Here is a 15,764-nt window from a genome sequence, read left to right as displayed (position 1 = left end):
TTGTTGTAAAGGACTTTTTACTGGGGGAGCATTTGGTAGAAAAACCTTTATTAGAATTGCCCTTCACATTAAAATGGTCACACTACAGGTTTACAGTAGATTATTGGTTTATCTTTTATCCTTACAGTGTTGCAATAAGGTTAAAAAGAACCGAGGGTTAACAAATGACATAGCATGCAAAGTCAATTTTAGAATAAATTTAGATATGACATGTAGAGATTAATTTAGAGATAAGTGCTTTAAATGTGCGCCTACAAAACAAAAATACAATCCCTTCATTTTGATATATAGGTTGAAAAAAATTCCCATTTTATACTAGAGTAACCTGTCAATTTTCTTCACTGTTTGTGTTGTTTAGGTGTAAACTATAACATATTACAAACTACAAACAAAACAATATAAAGCACCATGGATACAAAACAATGTTCCACTGGCAAAAAAAGCCATTTTTTTGAACTATTAAAACACATCTGGTCACAGTAATTTGTCTCAGAATCAATGGTGGAAAGTGTATCTACTCAAGTAATGCACTTACTATGAGTAGTATATTCTTAAAGATTAGTGATCCCTGCTGAGAAAATTCACCAAGTAACCCACCAGCTGTAACAATAAAGTGATAAACTCATTGATACAACGATAACAACAATCCAATAATGCAATACTCATTATTTTGAAACAGGCCATTCTGCAGAATGAGTATAATTACCTTCGGTAAGTATATTTTGATCTGAAAACTTTTTACTATTGCTTAAGTAGCATTCTGAATGCATGACTTTCACCTTTTTGTGGAATTTTCTGCTTGTGGTACTTCTTCCATCACTTCTCAGTATGTCAATAAAAATAGTATGCACCTGCGAATAAGTATGTATTGACGTTGGCTGATGTGTACTGAGAACAATAACCTGCCCTCCATCTAAACCACCAAAACTACATCTAAACTACCAAAGATGTCGTGTATGTTTGATTTGTCATTGCAGTCATCAAAGTGAGATTTTTAAATCTCCGTGTACCTATACATTTCAGATAAGGAAGTAATGGGCCATTTGAAATACCAATGCTCAAGTGGGTATGCCTGAAATGTGAAGTCAGTATGCATGTTAAACCATGGCCAGCAGTTAAAATGACTCAGATACACTAACTGCTACATCCTTGGTTCCATTCATCATGATAAAATGCCTGCATTTCCAACATGCAAAGTGGCAAATACTGCACATATTATCAATTGCATTAATATTCTCATTTTATAAAAGGTCTACTGTTCTTGTAACCAGTTTCATATAACACCATTAAACTATCAGCTCCAGTGTCAGTGCCATGCTAGTGGCAATTTTTATCCCACGACATTCTTTTGGAACCAAGCACCTTGGGGAAAGAAGTGTGAGTTTTACAACTCATGGCACACAGTTATTATAAATACATACATTAACACAGAGGAATTGGGACTCTATGATCTTGAACAGGCCTAATGTGTCTGGCAATGAACATTTGAAATTCATAAACAGACCTGCATTTCAATGTACTGTACCAAATAGAATAAAACAGTTGTAGCACAGTGTGTACAATACCTGTCTTTAAACAGGTTCAGATACTCTTGTTCTTGTGTTTCATCACATGCTGTGCGAGTTTTGTGGCACACTGGAAAGACTTGTCACAGTCCACACAGACAAAGATCCTCCCAGCACAGGTTTGCTCTTGGTGAAGCTTCAGTTTTGCTACGTGGCTAAAATTCTTGCTGCAGCCACTGCAGCTGTGGGGTTTTTCTTTATTGTGTATGAACTGGTGACGAATGAGGCGGGATGCCATGGCGAATGCCACGCCGCACTCGTTACACTTATGGGGCCGCACTCCACTGTGAATGGCCTCATGCTCTGCTAGGTTGGAAGACTTTGTGAAACACTTGGAGCACACAGAGCAGACGTATGGACGCACTCCAGTGTGGATTTTCTGGTGCTCTGCCATACGACTAGCCAGAGCAAACGTCTTCCCGCAGTCGGGGCAGGAAAATGGCCTTTCCCCCAAGTGCTTACGCTCATGACGCTTCAGGGAGAGGGGTTTATTGAAGGTCTTGCCACAGTGCGTGCATGGGAAGGGCTTGTCATTGGTGTGCATGTTCCGCTCGTGCTTACGAAGGTCAGACGAGCGAATGAAATCCTTGCCACAAGTGTCACAGATGTAGGGCTTTTCACCTGTGTGTGTGCGGATATGCTTGCGGTAATCTGAGGACCAGATATAAGTTTTGACACAGAAAGGACAGTGATACGGTCTTTCACCCGTGTGCAGACGCTTGTGCTGTTGGAGAGTGCCCTGATGAGAGTAAGCCTTGCCACATATATCGCACACATGTGGCTTAAGGCCAGTGTGTGTTTGTAAGTGACTCTGCAGGTTGCAGAGCTTCTTGAAAGCCCACTGGCAGTGTGTGCATTTGAAGGGACGATGTTCTGTGTCAGCTCCACTACGTTTTTTCATAGCTACCAAAAATCGAGGGATCGTGTCGTCTTCACAATTTTCAGAACATTTCTGAACAGGGGGACTATTTGTATTCTTCATTTTGGTCTTTTTCCCACTTCCATTTGGAGAATAATGCTCAGAATTGATCTCTTTGAGTTTAGATGTCCTATTTCTGGCTGAAACATCACTTTGGCTTTTGAGGTGTTTGATGACGTTCCTTTCCTTCTGTTGCACAACATCCAAGAACACTTCATTAGAGTCATGCATCTTATTGGTCTCAGTATATTTAGTGCATTGTAACAATTCTGTGTCATGGCCTTGGTCATCACTGCTTTCTGTTTCATCTCCAGGTGAAAGCTCTGCAAACTTCTCCACGAGAGACCACTTTGGTGTTTGAGGGTTCAGATAAAGGATTCCAGTGTCATTGCGCTTTGCAAATGAGTCGATGCCGACGAAAATACTGCCAAATGAAGAGTCGGTCTTCACATTATGAGTGTTACTGATCTGTCCATCTGGGGGCAAATGAGTGGCACAATGTCTTCCTGGACATTTTCTTTTACTTCTTTTTTCAGCAACTGTCCTGTTAGACATCTGCAGGATGACAGGATTTTGTCACAGGAAATATTTTAATTGTACACATAGTTTATTCCACACAAACCTTGCAACTACTTTACTGCTGCATGCACCCAGTGCTTTGGCAATATCTTACCCATGACCTTGCACCTTGCAGTCATATGACACCTGAATTCCAAAACTTCAACATGTGAAAATAAAACGGATTTATGAATTTCTAAATTTGCAGACTAGAAACATTTTTAAGCAACTTACCCTGTGGTATCCTTTTGAGCAGGTCAGATCCAGGAGACGCCACAGAGATAGACTAGCTATGGGTTTAGTGTAGCACTGGGGGATGTCCAGAGGCGTTAACAGGCGGAGTTTGGCAATAGCCATCTTTGGGTCAGCATCTATCCTGCAAGTCAGCAACAGCAATGATATCTTCACAGCCGGGCTCAATTTACCTTACACTTCCTTAGCTTACCACCCGTTTGGAACAGTCTGTTAAGTAAGTAACACAGTCAGTATCAAAGACTGAGACCTTCAAATTTCCACTAAGATGTACCAGGACAGAAATTTTAATAATTTGCAAGTTCAAGTCAGGCCTATCCATTATTGTATCCAAACCTTTACATTGACTTTTTAGGTTAGGTTACCTACAATGCAACCATGTGAATCTCTTGAAAGGTCTTGCTTGTTAAAGGCAGGCTACTAAAACCGATGTTGTTAAAACTGACAATTCAAAAACAAATGCAAGGGAAACGCTAATGTTCATGTTTTTGAGAATAAATAAAATTCAGTCATCCGACAAGTGCATATATTAGATTAGCCACGCATTGATATTTTAATTAGATATTAAGTTCTGAGCTCACAGGGAGCTTAGAGAGAGACTAAACTGTGATAATAATATAATTGTAAACTTCAAAGATCATTCCAGATCGCAGATTGCAGGCTGCCTTCATACATACACACATAGCCTATATATACACAAACACACAAGCGCGCACACACACTGAATGTGAATGTACGTGTATATTTGTGTATCTCTATAGTGTGTGAGTGGGCGCGCACGTGCGAGCACGTGTGTTGTTACATATCTGATATATTTGAATCTCCCCATTAATTTAAAGGTGAAATTTATGTAGGCTAATTTACATCACTAAAAAATAAAAATAAATTAAAAATATATAAATTAAATATTTAGACTTAGATTGTCATTTCTGGTGAATTCAATCGGATATAGGAAACCAAATATTTGTAAATACTGCGCATTTGCACTGCTGATGAAATTTAGTATCACACTAATGATTTGTTTTAGTTCACGGCAAAGCTTGTGGTAATTTATTTTCTGTTTGAAGTTTTATGAGCATTTTCGGATGAGGCCTGAAGATGTCATTACATATTTAGACTTCCAGTTACTTTTTAAAAGCTCACAAACTGCAAACTGTGGAAAATCACTGTCAAAAAACAATCTTATCTTCGCCTACATCTTATTGTGGACATGTGTGCCAGAACGTTCTCAATTTCATCTTTGAAAAAGAAAGTAAATGAAGTCATACATAGAGGAAACAGATTTGTTTTGAATTAGAAAGGGTATGAGCCCCAAACATATGCTTACATAAAAATGAGTGATGGCTTTAATTTAGAGTGAACCTGGTTTTGAGAACACAGTGTACAGTTCCTATTCTTAGATGATAAATAAGTTGCAGTTCAGTTTTTTGTCAATAGATGTCCTCCTATCCCTTTCCTCAATGATTTGGGACTCATTCAAACTCAGCCAGGAATAATTCAGTAAGACCAACGGGCATATACTGTTGCTATAATCTATCCATATTTATATGACTATACGTATATAGGTCTATATCTTATACTCAAACGCAGTCCATGTCTTCATCAGTTTCAGGAATGTATGGTTTTGCTATCCTTTTTTCCCTGTGGTATGATAATCACTAATTGGACAAAAATCTGTGTGTGTGTGTGTGTGTGTGTGTGTGTGTGTGTGTGTGTGTGTGTGTGTGTGTGTGTGTGTGTGTGTGTGTGTGTGTGTGTGTGTGTGTGTGTGTATACACTCTATGTACTGTTTCTGTGTATCTGCCTCGACCAGTTGAGGTGAGGAGAGTGCAGAGAGAAAAGAACAGCAAGCATAGGCCAGCAAGTTCAACGTTTTCAGAGGGGAATCTCTTTATAAATAAATAATTTATAGTGACAAAAAAGTAAACATCAGTTAAAGTGAAAACTAAAACTAAAACTGGACAGCAGGAGTTGAACTATTTGTATATTTGTCAACTGGAAGCTGTTACAACAAAGCTTTGGTGGAGGCTATGTAAGTGACTCAGTGACTTTATGAACCTGGATGACGAAGCTGCAATGACCATCAGCTTAAGGAGCATGACCCAGGAAAACCTTGCCAGAGTCAAAAACTGTGGTTCATTAGATTACTGTGTTTTTCCAGACTCATTGTCAGAAAAAAGTTTTCCCCTTCTGACCACTTCAAAGAAATTAAGGAGAAGATATGCATGCTTACTCACTCTGAATTTGAGAAATGTGACCTTAGGTCAAATGCTGTTCATTCATTTCAAATGCTATTTCCTTTAATCTGGACTGAATTTAGAATAATAAAAAAAAAAGACTTTGCAAGGTCTAAAAGGACCATTAATTGAAATAAATAGATTTTTTTTTTTTTTTTTAATTAAGTTCAATATTCTTTATGCAAATGTTGGACATGAATGAGTATTTCATTCATTCATACATAACATACTGGAGCTCAAAAAAGTGCAGAATCATTCTGGGGGTGGTTCTTCAATTTCATGGTGGAGTGGACCGCCTTAATTGAGAACATACCCGATCTAGGAATTTTCCACAGACCTCTGCTCTCTGTGGAAATTGTTGGATTTGCTTCAGTATTCATCCAGTTGCATAAATTGTACTCTAAATGGCATCAAGCCATATTGTACCAGTTAATGCAGACTTGCTATAGATTTACTTTCCAGTATATTTTTCCCATGTCTCTTTTTGTGCCAATAGTTTCTTGTAAAATTGTAGTCACATTTTTAAAAACAGCACATTTTGTTTATTCCCCAAATTAAATGTTTTCATTGGAAGATTTCCTTTTCATCTTTATTTTAAACTGCACATTGTTCAGAGGCACAGCAAGTGGACAAAATAAACTTCTTACAATAGTTGCAGTCAATAGAGCAACACCACAGAGCTGAGTTAGCATCATTATGACATCAAAGACAGTGAGGAGTGATGAATACAAACTGTATTCAAATGTAACTATTGTCTTAATTCTCAGATTCAATCACTGGTAATCATCTACCGAGCCCCTAGCTAACCTTCTCTCTCCCCCTGCCTTACTGCTGATGTCCAGAATTAATTGTTCAGTATGTTCATATGTTGAAGGAAGCACCATCAGTAGCATTGAGAACCGACAACTCTAATGTGTTGTATGTAGTAAGGAACAGTTGAACTACAGCGCTGTCTAAAAACAGATCAGTAGAAAACACCACTAAACACATTGGTTTCTTTCCTGGCATGTGTGTTATGTGGACGGGCACATACCAGTCTAGCACTAGGAACCAGGCAGGAATGGAGGAGAGAGGCTATAAAGGGAGGCAGGAAGCTCACCTGGGCCTCTTTCCTCCACACCTGAGCTCAAGTTGAGGGCCGCCTTTGTTTGGTGGTGATTTTGTCTCCAGGCAATGCACGTTTCCAACTGAGGGGAAACCCAGAAACCACATTGCTGGATCAGTTATTGAAAAACTTGCTCCAGGTTACTTCTGCTTTTAATGTATCAATCCTATGTTAGCAGTGATTTTTTTTTTCATTAATCTCCTCTTGTTTCATTATATTCCCTGTGAAGAAAAGCAACAAAGACAATTTAAGATCAGTTCATTGCTGATTAGTTTTTCCTGCTGGGCAAAGACTTGTTTGTTGTGAGTAGTCAATAGAAAAAAAACAGGCATAGTCAGGTATTTCAAAGAAATGTTGCAGTTTTTAAATTTTTCACAAAGAACAAAAAGAGCACTGGGCTTGTAAAAACAAAAAAAAGAAATATCCCCCCCCCCCCCCCACACACACACACACACACACCCAGCTGTGGATTAGCAACTTGACACCAGTGAGTTTTCAACAAAACAGGATAACCTTCGGGTAAGAAGTGTGTAGCCTGGTCTTGTCAAGGAGAAAAAAAGGTTTGACCCAATGTTTACCTCTTCTCATGTTTGCAATGACTTAGCAACGAAGGTCATGTTATTGTGCTGTACTGTATATGCTATAAAACAAACTAACTTTACATTGAATTGAATACAACAAAAATGCAATCTAGACAAATCTTAAATTCATGATTTTGGTTCTGTTTCTATGTGCCTGCCATACAGGGAAACCTTTAGCAGCTTTCTGTAAACTGTAGGTCTAGTGGTAAACAGAAATGTAAACACCAAAGTGAGTATTTTCAAATGGAAACAGATGATGCCAGAAAAATGTGGAACCTGTCCTTTTATCTACACTATGTACCACAGAGAGAAGCTTTGGAACCCAAAATGAATTATAATAGTGTAATGATTGTAAAGACAAGGGAACCTGATTAAATAAAAAATCCACTTCAACTTTTAAGGCACGGTAAACTACACTTTGTATGTATGAAAGATATCGAGCTTGGCATACAGATCCAAAGCATGGGGAGACAGCTACCCTGCCTCTGTCCAAAAGAAATAAAAACCTCCCAATTCTTACATAATGCATTTCTGTAATGTCAGCAAAGAAAAACAGACAAAACTTCCATGGTTACAACAGTTTTACAAAATTAGCTTCTTTTGTTGTATTAGTTCATTTAAAAATAATGTTTAAAAAAGGGGTGTCAGCTGAGTTTATTGTTTTAGAGTAATGTTGGACTTTATTTAGACATGATCGCTGATAATAGTGGATTTGCACTCATGTTGCCAGCGGTTTGTATATGAATAAAGAATGCTATGACAGAGACATGACATAATTATCATGGTATATCTTAATCTTTTCAAATTACAAGTTGCGTTTTATTATTGTGGGTAATGGACTATGGTTGTGGCTAATACTAATAACTTCCTGGAATTTTGTCAGTGAAGTTTTCAGGCAACTAGTAGCTGTTTCCCCCAGTGTTCAGTCTTTATGCAGAACTAAACACAACGCCTCCCAGCTGTAGCTACATATATCTGCTACAGTGGTGAGAATGGTGTCTATAAAAAAAAGCAAAATGGCAGACTTGTGTTTTAGGACTTGTTATTTTTCTCTCCAGGCCTCAAAAGTAACAGATATTATTATTACAAATAGAGCTAATCTATTATGTATCCTATTCTATAAAGTGAGATGTAATATTGTAAGCTATGATGAGCTTATTGTCAGGCCTGTCAGTTTTTTTTATATTTATGTTTCTTATTAGCAAGTCAGCTGTGGTGCAAGTGCAGCAAGACAGCGAAACTGAACTGGACACGTACACAAAAGCACACAAAGACTCTCCTTTTCCAACCATTACTGGCATTTTAGTGCTGAATTTGGATCTGACTTGAACTGAATCTTGTTTTCTCCTGTTATCCTGCTGCAAGAAGTATTTTAGTAACTGTGTTCATCCTAAATAAATAAATAAATAAATAATAAATAAATAATAAATAACAGCTGTGCTTTAAAGTCAGATTTAATCAAGACAGTAAGGATGGTTCTCATGGTGCAGCTGTGACATGTTTGTTTAAAATGGCATTGATGTTTGTCACAATTGACATTGGTTTGATGTCCTTCTGTGCACCAGGGTTCTCTAGTCTCTCTGTCTCACTGTACAGTTCTGCTTTCACAGCTGCAAAGGTTTGCAACCATGACAGCAGCCACGTTGTGATGATTCTCACTACATATCCCCCAACCTACTACCACAGGGGAGGAGGTTTGGGGACTGTCACAGCCAGTATATGTCACTTCTAATAGTAGTGATAGTTGGGCCTAAAGGACCTCCAAAGCATGAGAGATTGCATTCATATGATGAAATTAGACCCAATGAAGTCAAGGATGGTGCTTCAATTGTGGTTTGGACCCAAGTTATCTGATTAAGTGTAAAGTTTCTGACTAATCTTAATTTCTGATCTTTTTTATTTACAATAAATAGTCTGTGTGAGATTATTTAGGGTGTCTTGCAATGTGAAACTATACTTCTTTTTTTTTGTTGAGTTTTTTCAAAAAGAGCGTTTTTAGCGTGGTTAGTAAACTATGTTCTTTGTCCTGCACCTCAAACCCTTTTACATGCAGCCTCGATCACAGCATATTAATTGATATACTTGAAGACTTCCTGATATGGTCCTGTAATGATTCACATCCTACCTGCAACACCCTTTTTTATATTGATTTGCAACTGCAGATCAAAGCAGTCCCAACAACATTTGGAGTCCCACAAGGTTCAATTCTCTGACCTCTGTTTCTTAAACTGTACATGCTTCCATTATCTGAAATCATTCAAAACTTAAAGGTTTCATTTCATACATATGCAGATGATACACAAATGTACATAGCTGTGTCACAAATGATTACAGTTCAATCAACTCTCTGGGACAGCGCATCCATTGAATCAGTTGCTGGATGCTCCAGAATTACCTTCAATTAAATAAGGACAAAACTAAAGCTGTTGTCTTTGGGCCTAAATTTTAATAGTCATATCAAATCAATTACAAAAACAGCTTTTACCCTAAAAATAGTGCACACATCAGAAACTCATACATGTTTTTATTTCAAGCTGGCTTGATTACTGCAATTGGTTATTCATAGGTATTTCTAAGGCTGTGATCAGACAGATCCAGCTAATCCAAAATGCTGCTGCCAGGGTTATAACCAGGACTAAAAAGGTCCAGTGCTCATATCGTTGCACTAGCTTCTAGTTTTTAGAAAATCAACTTCAAAATCCTACTACTTGTCCACAAATCCCTGACCAGTTTGGGTCCAAGATATTCGTTAGATATCCAAAACCAGTAGCAACCCTCCAGACATCTGAGGTCACCTGGTTCTGGATAAGTGGTTGTTTCCCAGAGTAAAATCTGAACAGGGTTAATCTGCTTTTAACTTCTATGCCCCTAGAATCTTTAAGAAACTTTGAGAAAAAATTAGTCTGGAGACAATGCTGACCACTTTTAAATCTGAACTGAAGTCTCATCTGTTTACCACTGCTTTTATTTAACATCTATGTGTTTTTAATTGTTTGCTTTTATTGGTCTTATTGTTTGCGTTTGAAACGTGCCGTGATTAAAACAAGTTTAAAATACTTGTTTTCCTTGCATTCTGTAAAGCACTTTTTGTTGCTTGGAGGTATGAAATAAATTATACAAATAAATGTTGCCTTTGTCTGTGCCTATTATACATATTCTTGGCCTGCCTGTTGTTATGTAATAGCCTAATATGGAACCCCACTCCCATCTTTCTTCCACGCATGAGATTACTTGATCCTAGACTGTGGCTGCCATGGAAACGAAGCTCAAGGCATTATGTTTTTTTTTTTCATGAGACCTCCTTTATCAAGGTCTGTCCTGGTTGTCTAATCTCAAATATTAATACTTATCTTCATATTGTGGCAAAGATGTGCATTCAGTAACTCTTACACCCCCCCACCCCCGACCTGGACAGATGGTACAATAGGGTCAAATAACATAGGAGAAACTGAGGAGGGGCCCCACTTGTAATGCAATAGCAACATTTCAACAGGTTGTGCAAAATTAAATATGCAGTGGAGTACATGCACATGTAAGAAAACGCATTTTGATTGGAGGTCCACTTCCTCAAGCATCACTACAGTGTGTATTGATAGCTTTAATAAAAACAACCTATTTGTAGTCAGGGCCTTTTTCTCACTACAATGTACGCAAACGTAAAAAAATACATATTGCATAGCTATAGCATACACTGTATATCTATGATTTTGACTGAAATGCCTTTTTTCAAAAGCAGGAAAATGTCCTGAGTTTGGTGGCTGCACATGATTTAGGGAGGGTGGAATGTGATTTGGACTTCTTTGTTTGGCTGGAAACGCTGAGGCAAATTGAATTTGGTGTGTTCTGAGACTCTTGTCAAATACATTTCTCCAAGGAAATACCATAACATGCACATTTAATTTAGGGGCATACATGAATAACATACGTATATAAGAACTATTATACACAGCATTACCTTTTTTGAAATTAACTGAGTTATGCTTGGCTGACGAGACTCATTGCCCAGGACTTCATTTTGGTTGCAAACACAACATGTTTTATGTTACGTGAGAACGTCATAAGTGTGAGTTCACATGGAACAAACTGTACAATCATACAGTATCAAGCCAAAGGGCAATTATTTTTAAAAACACAGACTCACCATTGAAGACAGACTTAAGCTCAGGCTGAACCAGAACCAGTCAAACAAGACTGGGGACACCCACTGCGTCTTTAGTGAAAGAAAAACCTGCCTGCTGCCTTACATCTGTCCTCAAACACACAACATCCTCATCGAATGAATCAGGTTACTTGCTTCTACCTTTCATACAGGTGTTGACTACGTATGTTTTACAGCAGAATTAACAGTATACATTTAAGTTTTTTATTAGCAGTTTTTTTTTGCCGACTCATATTCCTCTGTATATATATGATTCTGTATACATGTATCACACATTTACCTTTAACAGCTACTTGTGAGTAGAGGCTTAATGTCTTGCTCAAGGACATTTGGAAATAACATGACTTTTGAAGAAATAGAACTTGAGACAAAACTCACACTGTCTCCTTACTCGAATGAGTGATCACAATTCACGGCCATTGGACTAAAATAAACTGAAAAAAACATGGTTAGACATGTTCAATTTAGGTTAAATTCCCAAATGATAAGGATATATCCATAAGAGACAAAACAATTTGTATATATAGATCTATCATTAGTTAACAGTAGTAAATTGTACATTATATCTGTCTAAATGACAGAAGGTTTAGGTTTTAAATGGTTATTCAGCCTGGTTTGCGTGCGTGTTTTAATGTGATGATAGAGGTTGTTAATAAACTTTGCTTATCAGCTAAAGTTGTGTGCAAAGTTTTTCACAAATTAGAAAATCATATTAGTTACCTAAACTTGTTTCGGTAGCTCATACGATGTTACACAGGATACTGTATAGCCAAATGCTACAAATTAAATGCCATTCCTTTTGCATGGGTTCCCTGGTCTTCAGACAAAGTTCATTGCACCCTATGTGTGATCAAGGCTTGTATCAAAAAAACATTCCACGAAGACAGTTGCACACACTATTTTTGGATTGACCTGTGCCACAGAAAGTATTAAGCAAAGCCAGTGTGCTCACATGCATCCTGCCACCACATTTACAGTCAATGATGAAGCTGCAAAAACCCCTTCAAAGGTTCACTGTTCTCTTCATTTTCTCGTGTGTTTAGCTGTTTGTATAAGTAGGAGGAAATGGATATAACTTGTCTAAATTACACAGCGTTTGCTCAACATTACAGGGCATTTTCCCTTAATGCCAGTCACACTGCAAACTTTCATATCATCTGACAGTCTGCTCGTGACAAACTGGTTTCAGTTGGAAAACAACTTCAGGTAAAATATTATGTGTGTGAAATTAAATTGTAAACAAAAGTCAGGTGTACAAATGTTAGCTTTTTATTTAAGAGTTCTACAATTACAAGTGAAAATAGAGACAAAACAGACATACATTATTTAAAAAAACATATAAACCTAGATTTGTTTACGTGATTACCTCATCTATCCACCATCGTGATTTAACCACCATCGTGACAGAGGCCAAGACAGATAAAACATTCAAATGCCTTTGGGATCCTTTGAGCCATAGTAACAGGAGATACAGCAAAATGTGGCTGCACTTTGACAGTTTCCATTAGTACAAGTTAAACTCATTATAATAGTGTACATCTTTATAAACCACTAGCTACCATGACACTATGACTATATGTGTTGTTGACACATAGGCAGTGCTTGTGTCAGTTCCTCCACATGACTGAATGTACAAAGAATGCAGGAATACCTCAATCATTATTTCAATTTCAAATAAGTCTGTATGGTCTTGAAGTTGACACAAGGCTAAAAGCAATACTGTTTATGACACTTTTTTCTTACACTTCATTTGCTGTACTCTGTAGGCTCCTCTCCCTCTTCTTTAAGCAAACAAGTGCGCACCAGTGCCTCTGTGACGATATAAGGGTCACAGTTGGCAGATGGACGGCGGTCCTCGAAGTAGCCCTTCTTGTCCTGCCCCACTGAGCGGGGTATGCGGATGCTGGCCCCACGATTGGCCACGCCAGCTGAGAACTCATCAATGTTTGAGGTTTCATGATGACCTGTGAGGCGTCTGGCATTGTCAAGGCCGCCTTTGGGATCGTAGGCACAGATGTGATACCTGTGTCTCTTTGCCAGCCTTTCAATGGACTCCTCAATGATTCTGTGAAGAAAAGAGGAAGTTAGGAACATGCTATGAATCACTTATTCTAAATATTAATTAATATTATTACTTGAGTCCTCCGTCGTCTCGCATGTCTTTTGTACTGAAGTTGGTGTGGCAGCCAGCGCCGTTCCAGTTCCCTGAAATAGGTTTGGGGTCAAAGGACGCCACCACACCGAAATCCTCACAAACTCTATGAAGGATGAAGCGAGCAACCCACAGATGGTCCCCCATGTTGATACCTTCACAAGGCCCAACCTGGAACTCCCACTGAAACAACAAAAGACAGTGTTATTTACATTTAAGTACATTGTTGACTGCTAATAATGTAATAATAACTGTATTACACAGTTTTATCATGCCACAGATGAAAAGTACCTGTGCTGGCATGACTTCAGCATTGGTTCCACAGATCTGAACTCCAGTGTACAAACAGGCTCTGTAGTGCGCCTCCACAATGTCTCGACCATATGCCATATTTGCTCCCACTCCACAGTAATAAGGCCCTACAGGTGGAAAGATATTAGATAGAGACACTCAGTGGCCATTCAAATTTTTTATGAATTGGATTTCAATAAACAATGACTCAAGCATGAAATCTGACACTTACCTTGTGGACCTGGGAAGCCGTTGGAGGGCCAGCCAAAAGGATGTCCATCTGTGCCGAGGAGAGTGTACTCTTGCTCCATACCGAACCACGGGTGGATATTCTCCACCATGCTCATAATCTGTTTACAGGTGTGCCGCAGGTTGGTCTCTGTTGGAACAGCATTAAAAAATGAGTCAAAACGCGATACGGCTTGAAGTATGTTTACGTCCAGGTTTGTTCTTTTCTGCGAACCTGCTGGCTTGCGGTTGTACTTGAGCACTTCACAGAGCACCAGCTTGTTGGGGTCTTTTCTGAACGGGTCCCTGAACATGGCTGCAGGGATCAGGAACATGTCGCTGTTGGAGCCCTCTGACTGGTGGGTGCTGGAACCGTCAAAGTTCCACTCAGGGAGATCTGACAGAGGAAAACAACTGACATAAAAGACCCGCTTCAAAGTCCTAAAAAATATCTCCAATCATGTTATGTTGGATGCTATTGATCAGATTAGGGGCCAGATCTTACCCTCAATTGTTTTGGGTTCAAAATCCAAAGTTCTGGTCTTGCATCGCAGCCCCTCGCCAGACCCATCAATCCAAATGTACATGGCTTGGACATTGTCCCCCTGAGGGAGATTCATGTACTGCTGCTTAACAACTTTGTTCAGTTTTGAACTTGCTGAGGTGGCCATTTTCTTGACTCCAAAACCTACAGAGCAGAGAGGACACATGATGGGCTTCACTTACTGACCACTGTGACTGAATGCACGCGTAAAATGCAAGAGAAGAGGTCAAGAAAAAGTCCATGAGGCATCAAGAGAGGTTCAACTGAATGTTACGGTCAAGGAAAATCTCCATCATGCCAGATTATGCAACAGCAACAACAACACAAACTGACCGTCTTCTCATTTATTGCTCTGATTCAAACGGCTGTTTGTGAAGTGAAGAAAAAAAAAATTACACAAAGTAGGGCTGACATTACACAGCATGTAGCTATACTAGAGAAAAGCAAACATTGCTGTAACAGATTTTTGCGGCACTCCAGCAGAAAACGAATGGGCTTGTAAAATGAAGCCATCAGTGCATCTGCAAATAAATACGTAACTTACCTTATGTTAAGTGAAGGAAAATAACAACAGATGAACAGAGTCTCTGGATGTGCGCTTGTCGTGTAGGTTTTTATTGTTGTTCATTCCTGCTTCCCTTCACTGCTTCCACGTTAGATTTATAGCGCTGCCAAGCATATCCGCCGCCTCTGATTGGTCGAAGGACAACGTGACCAGTCCGAGACGAAGCGATGCAGGAGAGCGGCTGTGTTACACTCTGGCTGCGTGTAACAAAGGAACAAACCCACACAGAGGCTTCAGTGCTCGCTGACGTTTTATCTGCATATTGTATTAAGACTTACCCTGGTTGAGCTGTGACGGCAAAACAAGCCAGATTCAAAATTTGACACACAGAAAGAAAATGTCACATTCTGTCAGTGATCACAGGCTGACTATGGGGGAGTGAAAAACAAGCAATGCGCCCTCTAGTGACTCTGAAGCTTATTGTAAGAAACAGAACACTTTGTTCCTTTAGAGTTAAGTCTTAAATTATGATTAATATTAAATATTCACATACTCAAATTGTGGACCGTGAGGTCAAGCACTTAGTATTTTGGTGATGGTGGGGTAAGGACCCTATTGCTGTGTACTTTTGATTTTGGTGAAATTCAGCATTGGAGAGCTTCCATCCA

At 38.8% G+C, this 15,764-nt stretch overlaps 2 protein-coding genes across 2 annotated transcripts; both read right to left on the bottom strand.

Annotated features, from left to right (window-relative positions):
• Positions 1-31: 31 nt before the first annotated feature.
• znf648 (zinc finger protein 648) lies at positions 32-3,399 on the bottom strand. Its single transcript, XM_069704151.1, has 2 exons — positions 3,277-3,399; positions 32-3,039 (listed from the first exon to the last, which is right to left on the bottom strand). The coding sequence occupies exons 1-2, from the start codon at positions 3,397-3,399 to the stop codon at positions 1,582-1,584; spliced, it is 1,581 nt and encodes a 526-aa protein (XP_069560252.1). The 3' UTR covers positions 32-1,581.
• A 9,230-nt stretch (positions 3,400-12,629) lies between these two features.
• glulb (glutamate-ammonia ligase (glutamine synthase) b) lies at positions 12,630-15,476 on the bottom strand. The gene is made up of 7 exons (XM_069703947.1): positions 15,136-15,476; positions 14,553-14,735; positions 14,283-14,444; positions 14,052-14,198; positions 13,820-13,947; positions 13,512-13,711; positions 12,630-13,441 (listed from the first exon to the last, which is right to left on the bottom strand). The coding sequence occupies exons 2-7, from the start codon at positions 14,716-14,718 to the stop codon at positions 13,123-13,125; spliced, it is 1,122 nt and encodes a 373-aa protein (XP_069560048.1). The 5' UTR covers positions 14,719-14,735; positions 15,136-15,476; the 3' UTR covers positions 12,630-13,122.
• Positions 15,477-15,764: the final 288 nt, after the last annotated feature.

The sequence above is a fragment of the Brachyistius frenatus genome, unplaced genomic scaffold (genome assembly GCF_029030835.1).
Source record: "Brachyistius frenatus isolate BFR_SWC_R1_liver_20210118 unplaced genomic scaffold, ASM2903083v1 Contig_49, whole genome shotgun sequence".
In the NCBI taxonomy this organism is placed as follows: domain Eukaryota; kingdom Metazoa; phylum Chordata; class Actinopteri; family Embiotocidae; genus Brachyistius; species Brachyistius frenatus.
The sequence above is the reverse complement of the archived record's forward strand: the minus strand, read 5'-3'. Positions and strand labels throughout refer to the sequence as shown.

What these genes read in the sequence shown, in the direction of transcription:
- znf648 (XM_069704151.1), bottom strand. Translation starts at nt 3,399, where the DNA reads ATGGCTATTGCCAAACTCCGCCTGTTAACGCCTCTGGACATCCCCCAG. An exon ending in GCTCAAAAGGATACCACAGG is followed by an intron (nt 3,040 to 3,276) that starts GTAAGTTGCTTA and finishes GTCATCCTGCAG; the next exon opens with ATGTCTAACAGGACAGTTGC.
- glulb (XM_069703947.1), bottom strand. Translation starts at nt 14,718, where the DNA reads ATGGCCACCTCAGCAAGTTCAAAACTGAACAAAGTTGTTAAGCAGCAG. An exon ending in GTACAACCGCAAGCCAGCAG is followed by an intron (nt 14,199 to 14,282) that starts GTTCGCAGAAAA and finishes CTGTTCCAACAG; the next exon opens with AGACCAACCTGCGGCACACC. An exon ending in CGAGACGACGGAGGACTCAA is followed by an intron (nt 13,442 to 13,511) that starts GTAATAATATTA and finishes TTTTCTTCACAG; the next exon opens with AATCATTGAGGAGTCCATTG.